Consider the following 10,740-nt stretch of genomic DNA (forward strand, 5'->3'; position numbering starts at 1 on the left):
TTGGTTCTGTTCTCTCTCTTTCCTACTGGAGAGCCTCTTCAAATGTCTGGTGATCATCATAATTAAAACTAAGGCATGGAAGAGTTGAGTGAAGCTCTGTGTACGTGGGTGGTGGCTTTGTCAACTAAATGGCATCACTCTATGGTAACCGAGTGATCCACACATGACTAAATAATGGGTCATTCACTTTCTCTGACAACAGATCTTTCAAACATAGGAAAGATAATCCTGGCAGCTTTGCTGCTGGACTTTGGGACTTGGGAAGTAAAGGGCTTCCTATCAGTGTACAAACTTCCCCTTCAAGTCCCTATTTCTAGTCTGACTCCTCATCCCTGCCATCTGTGGTGCTTGGTACCCTCAAGCCCAGAACAACTTGTTCTAATTGTTCTAGAGGATAAGCTCCTTCTTCTTGGGGAAATGGGAAAATATAACACTTGTCCACAAGATGAAGTGATGAGGACCTGGAGATCTAACTGCTCCTGTCATAGAATTTCAACCTATTCCTCTGTGTTCAGCTTCTCAAGTCACCATGACTTTTCTGGGATAACTGCTACCTCCAATCCCTAAGCTGCTTATGGGTTCCTAGAAGCAGATTGACCTCTTCTTATCACTAACTCCCACCTCTGCTCCAGGAGGTCAGTTGCCATCCTCCATCCACTGGACATGGAATAGGTCAGATAAGATACCAGTTTCTCGAAAAAAAAAAAAAAAAAAAAGATTTCAGTTTCTCATTCACCTTGTCCTTTCAGGAATATCTCCCAGAGAAGAAGGCAGCAGTGTCCTTATGTTACCATCATGGAAATGTTAATTTTTTTCTTCAAAATAATCTATATTCTATATCTTTGCACCCTAGTTATGTTTCACGGAGGCCACACTACTATCTTTCTCAGCATTCCTTCTAGTGGCCACTGAGAATCAGCTACTTTTCCTTCTAGCTACTGTTTAGACAGCATTCCATTGACTTCTTTTGTTGATAAGTGAGTTTAACTTCCTCCCATCAGTCACCTCATCCTTCTCCACCTTGTCAAGCCTTTATCATCACTTTTTAAAAACTCTGCTAGTGCCTTAGGGTATTAACACATCCCTATCGATCTTCAGCAACCACCTAAAGAATAATTGGACCTCCAATGTCATAAGACGAGGCTGTATCACTCCAAGTTTTCCTTTCAGCCTTTCTTTTCTTCTATCCCCCTTCTATCTGACATTCATACTTTCCCTTTTGCATTGCCCAAAGATTTTGGGGCAAGGTTTTACCTGAGAACCACAGAACCTCCTCCCCACTAGCCCCACACTCTGCCCTTCAGTAGATTCATAACGGGGATTCTTTCCTAAACATACAGCCTCTAATAGGAATCTGACCTCCTACGGGGCAGGGGTGGCTGAAAGTCTTTTTCCTCTTCCAGAGCAAACACCAGGGTGGCAGCTTCCCTATTTTCCAGAGCTAGAGACCCTGTGTGAAGGTCTCAGAGGCCTCAATGCCCTCAACAAGTTCTTCATTTACCACCTTTCTCTCCAGATCCCTTTCCTGGGAGCTGGAATTAAAATCCATGAGAAAAGGGTGTCAGAGAATTTGCGACCCTTCCACGACCGGATGGAAGAATGTTTCAAGAACCTGAAAATGAAGGTGGAGAAGGAGTATGGTGTCAGAGAAATGGTACGGGTGGTCCCTGCGGCTGAGAGGGGTGAGACTGGTAGAGTTGGGGTGTGGGGAATGGGGCTGGCAGAGACCCAGCAAAGGAACCTGCTCTGGAGGAGGAGGAACTGATCCAGTAGAACCTTCCTCTAAACATGATCCCTGACAGTCACCCCCAGACAAACACCAGGTGCAAGTGAGCCCTTAGTGCTTCGAGATTGCCAAAGCACCTAGTATGTACTCAGGCTGATCTCAGCACTTGGTATCTACCAGTCGTTAAGTCCTCACAACATGCCTGGGAAGTAGGAATGATTTTCAACTCCTTGCATCTCTTTTGGAGGTTCAAAAATGTTAAGTTACTTGCCAAAGGCCACATAGCACGAGAGGGGAAGCCAGAATTTTCACCTGGCTCTGTTGGCCTCCAAAGCCAATGCTTTTGGCCACTAATAGTCTCTGTGACATAAAAAGGCCAGGGACCTGGTGCTCACAGGGACGTTTTTATCCTCTTCCCTAGGAAGTGGAATCCTAAAACATCAAGGCTGTGCCATCTCATAGAGGCCATGTGGCTCAAGCCTCTGATTTTATAGATTGCAAAACTGAGGCCCAGAGAGGGAGCATGAGTTCCTGAGAAAGTGTAGAGGTAAACCCAGGCCTCTTGTCATCTGGCCCAAGTTTTTCCATGAAACAAGCTGTCTTCCAACAGTGACATGACGCTGCAATGAAATTCGGTTGTTAACTACTCAGAATTAGGTCAGATCTCACAAGTTAAGGGCAAAGTCCTCCGCTGCCCTCACTTCAGACACCAGGGTTCCCAGACCACCTGCACTTCTGACCAACTGATTACAAATATGGGAACTCCCTCAACCCCCTCATGTTCACAGAATTCCACAGAACTCAAGAAAGCACTATGCTTATGATTACAGTTTTATGATAAAGAATACAAATTAGTAGGACCAGCCAAATGATGAGATACATAGGGTGAGGTCTGTGCCCTCGAAACATATCACCCTACCTACCCTGCAAGCACATCCACATATGATTACCCACCAGGAGACTCACCTTGGCCAGTGTTGAAAATTGTTATTGGGATTTATTACATAGTCATGAGGGGGTGACTCATTGGTCACATAATTGAAATCAGTCTCCAGGCCCTTTTCCTCCCTAGAGATTGAGCTGCTATCACCTGGTTCACAGCCTGACCCTATAACCACAGAGTAGGTCCCTCTGGCTGGGCCTCCAGCCTGAGTCTTCTCAGGAGTATCAGGCAGCCACTATGAAGAATGAAGACACTCCTGTCACTGGGGAAAGTGCAAAGGTTAAGAGGTCACCTCCCAGGATCAAGGAATGAAGGCCAGCCCTATTCTTTTCTAAAACAACTACCTCCTAGCTTCAGCCAGCCAGCAATTTTTGTCCTGATGCCCTGCTCTGCCTTGAAGCTCCACCTGGCTTAGGTGGAGGAGGCAGCAGGAAGGCGGAAGCCACAAGAATTACCTGGCCCATCCAACTGGAGGGCCTGGCTGCTAACTACTCTGTTCTCCCCGCCTGCAGCCCGACTTTGAGGACAGGCGAGTAGGCCGTCCACGGTCGATGCTGCGTTCCTACAGGCAGATGTCCATCATCTCTATGGCCTCCATGAACTCTGACTGCAGCACTCCCAGCAAGACCACCTCTGAGAGGTCAGTCCCTGCCCCAGGAGCCCCCTGCACTCCTACTCCCCTCTGCCCCCAACAAAGCCTTGTTGCTCCCCCTCTTGCCCCAGAGGCCACCATTACACCACCTCCCTACCCTTCTGCTTAAAAGCCTTTCACTACTTGGTGCCTCACTAAACCCTCACAGTCACCCTGTACCCTCAATGCCACTGAGAGGGGTTCATTTTGGGACCCAAGCCCAAGGTAGCTTTTCCTAAGGCCCCAGCAGATGCACCTCCAGTTGGCATTCTCCCAGCCTGGCGATCTCTGCAGCCAGAGCTCCTCACAGAGCCTGCTTCAGTCTGGCATCTTCTCCCCTCTACCATGGGCGCTGTACCCTCAACTCCTCCCTGCAGAGTTGACCCCCCTGTACCCACTCATCCCTCTGTGAAGGTCCTCCCTTACCTCAAGAAAAACCTTTCTCCTCCCACCATCCTGGAGTCTTCTGCTCCACCCAGCCCAACTCCACCACTCTAAGGACATGAGGATGTGAGCCGAGGACTCTCCACATACAAGAATGTGCTAAGGAGTCCTCAGACCTCATCATGCGGCTACCCTGCAAGGTCCTGCAAACACCTGCATTTACTGAAAGGAAATAATGGCTCTGGGAGGCTGAGAGATATGCACAAAGGCATTCAGTAAAGGATTTGAATCCAAAGCCACATCTTAACCAGGTGTCTCTTCTCACCTCCAGTCTTTCCTGCTTATGGCTCACCTCCTTCACTTTTATTTTGCTCTATATTTGGAATGTTTGCAAATTAAGCGAGCAGTGAAGTTGCCCCAACCCTGCCAGGTTAGCTGATCTACCCCCTACCCCCTGTAGTGACATCACAGCCAGCCTGGGTCCCTGCAAGATGGTTCTACTGAAGCTCTAACTGCTGTTTCTACTGCTGCCTCTGTGCCCTTCAGCTTTGACCTGGAATTAGCAACTCCTAAGACTCCAAAAGCAGAGCCAGTGGAGATGATCTCTGTGGGGAGCACGCTGCCAGAAGTGAAGCTGCGGAGGTCCAAGAAGAGGGCCAAGAGGAGCAGCGTGGTGTTTGCAGACGAGAAGGCAGCAGCCGAATCAGACCTGAAGCGGGTGAGTGGCCCTGGAAGGATGCCTCTGACCCATTAGCACATCTCTGCTGCAGAACAGGCATACTGTCTGGGCGCCACCCCCCCCCCACCAGGTCCCACTTGATCCTCCCATCTACAGTGAGAGAGGTGATGCAGAGGCATCTGGGGAGCAGGGAGTTGAAGTACTGCAAGTGTCCGCACCACCTGACAGGACGGAGCTGGGATTTGCACCTGGGCTGTTGGATTCCAACCTGTGCATGTCTCTCCCACCATGATGCGGGGCTTTGCGGGATGGGAGAAGCTGCCTGTGACACTCTGAGAGAGGGAGAACAGCCAGCTGCTTCTACATCTCCAGCCCTGTCCCTCGCCCAAGGGCCATTCCAAGCACTGACATCTCAGACCTGCTGGGCTCCTCTAGTGAAACTGGGAGCCCAGCTGCAGTTGCAGAGATGGACTCCCTGCCCCGGCTTTGAGAGTTTTTGTCTTCTAACTAATAGCTATTTAATAGTGACTTTGGTGTCATTGGGTTCAAATCTTAGTTTCCCCTGAAAGAGTAGTTTGTTAAAGGCATTCTTGGAGCCTAGGAAGGGAAGAGGGATTACATGTACTGGCCAGGGAGGGGTGCCAGATGAAAGGGCAGGGGTCCAACTAAGATGCCTTCCAGTAAAGACAAGACCCTCAACAAACTTCCCAGTAGACCTCAGAGGCTACTCTTGCTAGGGAAGAAGACTGGAAATAAGTCTTCTGTGTTTTATAATTCTAGGGGGTATCATTCACATGATATCATTAGACATGATAGTCTAAATGAATGCCCCCCCCCCCGCAGCCCCTAGAGTTATATAGTGTGCAGCCTATGCACCCATACGTGGCAGGCTGACATGGAATGATACAAAGCAGAATAAGTCAACTTGGTACAAGGTACACTTAAGCTTTTGTGTACTTTATCACTGACTTTTTAAGGCCCACAGCTGCCTAACGCTAAGCCTACGTGGTGTATGTGTGTCTGTTTGTGTGTGTACATGTGCACACATAAGCACATGTGCATACATGGTGTATTTATTCAGCTTTCTAGGAAGCACGAGTTCATGAGTGACACCAACCTCTCGGAGCATGCTGCCATTCCCCCCAGGGCATCCATCCTCTCTCAGATGAGTTTTGCCAGTCAATCCATGCCCACCATCCCAGGTATGCACCCTGCCATCACCAGCGCCAGAAGGTACAGAGACAGCAGAGCCTTCCAGGAGGTGGAAGACGGGTGGGGACTGTATCTGTACAGCAAAGGGGCCAGGTATCCTGGTGGGTAGAGACTCTGCTCAGGGGCCCCTGTCCTCTGAGCTCTTACCACACCCGCTTCTGTAGGGGAAGCCAATCTGCAAGCTCTGCCTGGGTCTGGGGTGGAGGCCTGTTGTCACTCTGGTCCTCAGGATTCACTGGGAAGCCATTTGTCATGCCAGAGCTATTCTGGTGTGACAGATTTTCAGTCAGCCAGACCTCCCCACAGGCCAGAAACTCTATGTTTCCTTTGTTGACCTGGAACACTATTTCTGGAAGATGCAGAAATTGCTACCACATCTTATAGTTTAATTCATAGGTGTTCATACCTATTTCCACCATCACTCAGTCATCGTCCAGGAAGGACGTTAGCAGCACACAGAGGGGGATCCTGCAGCCCTAATGGGGATGGGCACACCCAATATCACTGCATCTGTCACACAGCTGTCCCTGTGCCAGCCACTCTGTGCCATGCTCTCTGCGCAAAGGACGAGGGCAGAGAGGAACAAGACAGACCTGCACTGCCCTGTGGAACTTGGCAGGCAGATCTCAGCAAGGAAATGTCCTGAGTGCTGACCAATACCAGGCCCTGTGCTAAAATCTTCATCTTTTATTTATACCACAACATATAGCTACAAAGTAGATGGTGTCTTTAGCTCCATTGCGTGGATGAGAAAGCTGAGGCATTGAGAATGTCAGTCTCTCACACATCATCAGCTGGGAAAAGACAGAGGCTGAGTTCAGGCCAGGCCCTTTGCCTCTGGAACTGTGCCTTTGACCCCTGCCCAGTTACACCCTAAGCTGTGGTGTCTGGCCAGACACACAGTCATGTCACTGTCATCCTCACACTACCATGATACCCTGGAGGTCTGTGCTCTTGTCCCCATGTTACCAAAGTCAAAACTGAGCATCCAGAGGTAGCTGATTTGTCAGGTCTGTGTGTCTCCAAGCTGAGAGCTGTAACTGCCAGTTCTCTCCCAGCCCCTGCCTTGGGGAAAAGTGAGAAAGCCAGGTTCCTGGTATAGAAAGGGGAAGGGTGAGTAAGCTCACATTGTCTCCCCACCTTGGGGCAAAAGGCTATGTCCCTTGAGGAAATCAGAGCGCCAGCGGCCAGGAGGCTTTCCCCCACATCCCCGGTGTTCTAGCACAGAGGCTCCACCAAGGGCCCTGCCTGTGGGGTTGGCAAGCCCTGCCTAGGAGGACAGCTTCAACAGCCCCCTTCAAGGCAGCAAGCAGGCCTTCCCACCTCCTGCCTGGCACCATGATGTGTCCTCCCTGGCTTCTGTCTCTGTCCTCCAGCCTGTCTCCTGCCTGCCTCCCCCACGTCACCCTCCTGTCCCCTGGACACTGCCTCTCCTCTGCCCACCCACTCACTCCGTCTCTCCACTCTCCCTCCAGCCCTCACGCTCTCAGTGGCAGGCATGCCTGGGATGGATGACGCCAACTCGTCCCCCCGCCTCAGCCAGACCTTCTTCCCTTTCTCAGACGGCGACAAGAAGACACTCAAACGGAAGAAAGTAAATCAGTTCTTCAAGACAATGGTGAGGACCCAGATGGGTGGAAAGATGAGGGTATGTGGGAGGGATATGGGAAGAAAGCAAGGCAGAGAGAGGAGAAAATGGGAAGGAGGGGAGGCAAGCATGTGTGTGCATCACACGCACACACATGTGAGCACTCCCCGGGAAGCATGGTCAGGGTCTGCAGGGGCTGGGACACTGGCCAGAAATGCCGCCACTGCAGTTCTCCTCTTGGGCCCTGGTCTCAGAGCAGGACTGACCCCAGCTGGGCTGCAGTCACGTGTCAAGGGCACACACAGGACCCCTGGGACCTCAGGACCAGTCACCATCCTTTTCTTGAACTGCCCTTTGGGGTGCCTGTCAGAGCCACAACAGTCAGCTATCTTTAGAAGCTGAAAGTGCTTTTTAATTTTTTTTTTTTTTGGAGGAGCTTTCCTATTCAACCTATATTACAAAATCCTACTAATTAAAAGTTAGTTTCCAAGCCCTGACTTTTTAAATCCCATCTCCTATTGTTACTTGTCAGTCTTTACTCAAGATTTTAAAAAAAGTACAGTTGACACTTCTGATCCTCAAGATGATATAAACCAGAACTCTGCTATGCTACTATAATAATCGCAAGTTTACTGTGAGCGTGCAGTGAGCCAGGCACCATGCTGAGCACTTTCTAAACCTTGTCCGATGTGACTTTCCACGGGGCCTGTGAGGATTTTATATGGCTCACGGAGTTAGGGAAGCCACTGGCCCGCAGTGCATGAAACAGCAAAGTCGGTGCTCTAGCCACTTAGAGGTACTGCCTCTCTGGCCACATTCAGGGTCATCCTACCTCATATGCCCTGGGCTTTGCGCAGACATCCTTGTGATTGGGACTGGGAAGCCCCGATTTGGTGCTCATGAGATTCCCATCCTGGGGTTGCGTGTGTTTGTTTTCTTCTCCCATAAAGCTGGCCAGCAAACCTGCTGAAGAAGGCAAGCAGATCCCTGACTTCCTGTCCTCAGACCTGTGAGCTGCTGGTGACCAAGGCCACATGTGGGAAGCCAGAGAGGAGAGTTTCCAGAGGAAGAGAGACACAGTGGGATGTTGATTCTTCAGTGGGGAGACCTCCTTCCAGTGGCCCTCACTCAGGGGAAACAAGGGCTGATCTGGTCTCCAGTAATCCAGGAGATGGGTGAGGACACCCAAGCCTGGGTTCTGGGATGCACACATGAGGAGCCAGCAAGGATGCTTTCTCCCACCATGCTCTCCCCAACATCCTAGGCACATCTTTTTGTAACCTGGTTTCTTAGGCATAAGGAGCTGTATTTTTATTTCATTTTTTTAAGTCCTAGCACTTAACAGAAAAGCCTTTAAAGTATTCTTTTATTTTATTTTTGGTTAATAGTTTTGTACTTTACATTTTTTAATACAACCAACCAGTCTTTTTCTTAGCTGATCTTCTCCAAAGTGTTGCTGTTTCTTACTGACAATAAAACTGGGTCCATGGCTCCAGTCAGCGTTGTTGTATAATTCCATCAATAGCATCCCTGCAGCTTGCAGAAGGTGGGAAGGCAGGCCACCCAGGGCCTGCAGTGATGTTAAGGAGCCTGGCCCCAGCCTGTCACAAGCACCAGATTTGCCCATCTTGTCCATGCCACCCCCAGGAATCTTCTCTACGATTCCAGTTCCTTAGGGGCTGAATGCTGGGGAGTAGGGTGCCAGAAAAGTCTGCCAAAACATTCTTCAGGTGATCTTCACACTACCTTTTTCCCCTTCTGGAAAGGAATGGAAAATCTACCCAACCAAATGCTCAAGAATTAGGAAAACAGTGGACTAACGGTCGGGCCTTTGGATTGTGTCACCAGGTCAGAGTGGTAGCTTTTCTTGGAGGAATCACGAACTTCTCAGATGAGACCCAAATAAGGTGAGGAGGTCCTCTGGGCAGAGAAGAGAGCATGATGGGAACAGAGGGTTACCTCCATAACCCAAGGGAACTGTGCAAGAAGAGGTCTCGGCAGAGGCCAAAGACCCCCTCTGGGAAGGAAGTCAGTTCTGGGTGGATTTAAGTGCATGGCAACATGGAGCTCAGAGCTAGAGCCATCTAGTGATGTAGGGTGGACAGGGTCCTTCTTAAAGACAGGGTCCCTGGGGTAGTGAGGGATAAGAATGATAAGAGCTCAAAATGATTGAGCTTGACTTCCCCCAGAACAGTGTTACAGACATAAGAACTAGCTTCCTATATCAAGATTTAAGAGGTTGGTGTGATTATCACCCAGATGAATAAACAGAGGCATGACGTGACCTAAGATCATCCACTTGGTAAGTGGAAAGGCTGGGATTCAAACCCAGGCAGCCAGACAGGAAGCTTGGCTTTTGACCATGACTCTGTGCTATCTCTCAGACACCTTCATGCCTGAGTCCCCATAGCCTTTGGCCACCCCGGTCTCTTTCTTCCAGCTCCCCTTGCCAAGCCCTAAACCTGTTGCTGCTGGGGCAGCCTCCAATTCCCTCAACCATCTACAAAGTTCTGATACAGTGGCAGTTGGTGTTTTGTCTGAGTTATGGTTTCTCTAAGGTGAGGAGAAAGCTCCTGAAGGTTTGGAATCTGGCTGAATTCACTTTCCGAAGGAGCTCTGGAGAAGTGAGGCCCTAAAGGAACTGAAGAGCCAGACACCTCTGGACATCTCTATGCTTCACATGCAGACACTGGAGCCTGTGTGTCCTTTAGTGCATCAGTTGATCCTGTTTCCCTTCTTCCTTTCTGGGTTATAGGCTCAAGCCTCCCAGGCCTGCTGTTTCTCGGTTCAAACTATGAGATCCCAATATTTAACTTTGAAATGTCTCCTCTTCGAACTGCTGTGACAAAATCTCAACAGAGATGAAAAATGGTCTCCCCTTTTCCCACGGCTGTAGAAGAACAGAACAATCCTTTGCCTTGTAATTACAGATGTCATTTCTTACCAAGGCATCTCGCAAAAGCTACCCAGTTGCAGCCACTATTGCCGTGTCCTGGAAAAGTCAGTTTTAACCTCTAAGAACTCCATGGCTCTGTTCTCCTCACTCAAGTGTGTGGCCCCATGAGTTCCATTTCCTGAAAATTGTCAGTATTTGTGAGTTTTTACTAAGTCTGAAGGGGTCTTGAGCACTCATCCTTTTCCCGTAGAAGTGAAGCAAATAGTGGAATTGGTAGATTCTTATTTAAACAGAGTTTGAACGTCAAATCTCATTTCAATTAGGATTGTCACAAGCTGATGGCCCACTTGGTGCTTTGTCAGGACAATTCCAGATGTTGTGGCTACGTGCCAATAACATCCATGCCAGCACTAATAACTATAACAAACAACGATAATAAAGCTTCCATTTACCAGACACTTACCCTATGCCTCCTCTCTTCTCACATCTTCACACCAATCCCACAACACTGGCACAAGGATCCCAACCACAGTGAGGTGGAAACTCAGGCTTGGGGAGTTGGCGGTGTGCTCTTGTCACCCAGCCAGTAAAGGGCACAGCCAATTGTGTCCACTTCTAGCCTCATGACCTAAATCCACATGTTCACTTACTGGCTTTAACCTCAGCTCCACATCAGACTCT

The 10,740-nt window shown here is 49.4% G+C and overlaps 1 protein-coding gene across 1 annotated transcript in view; it reads left to right on the forward strand.

The window, feature by feature from the left end:
- The window catches only part of DOCK2 (dedicator of cytokinesis 2), a 398,532-nt gene extending 389,691 nt beyond the window's left edge, over window positions 1–8,841 (forward strand). The window contains exons 47-52 of the mRNA XM_041750396.1: window positions 1,517–1,654; window positions 3,182–3,309; window positions 4,231–4,402; window positions 5,445–5,565; window positions 7,051–7,193; window positions 8,114–8,841. Of these exons, the coding sequence (XP_041606330.1) occupies window positions 1,517–1,654; window positions 3,182–3,309; window positions 4,231–4,402; window positions 5,445–5,565; window positions 7,051–7,193; window positions 8,114–8,176 (765 nt within the window). The 3' untranslated portion in view covers window positions 8,177–8,841. The remainder of the gene's footprint in view (window positions 1–1,516; window positions 1,655–3,181; window positions 3,310–4,230; window positions 4,403–5,444; window positions 5,566–7,050; window positions 7,194–8,113) is intronic.
- Window positions 8,842–10,740: the final 1,899 nt, after the last annotated feature.

Source organism: Vulpes lagopus, chromosome 3 (assembly GCF_018345385.1).
Source record: "Vulpes lagopus strain Blue_001 chromosome 3, ASM1834538v1, whole genome shotgun sequence".
Classification (NCBI taxonomy): domain Eukaryota; kingdom Metazoa; phylum Chordata; class Mammalia; order Carnivora; family Canidae; genus Vulpes; species Vulpes lagopus.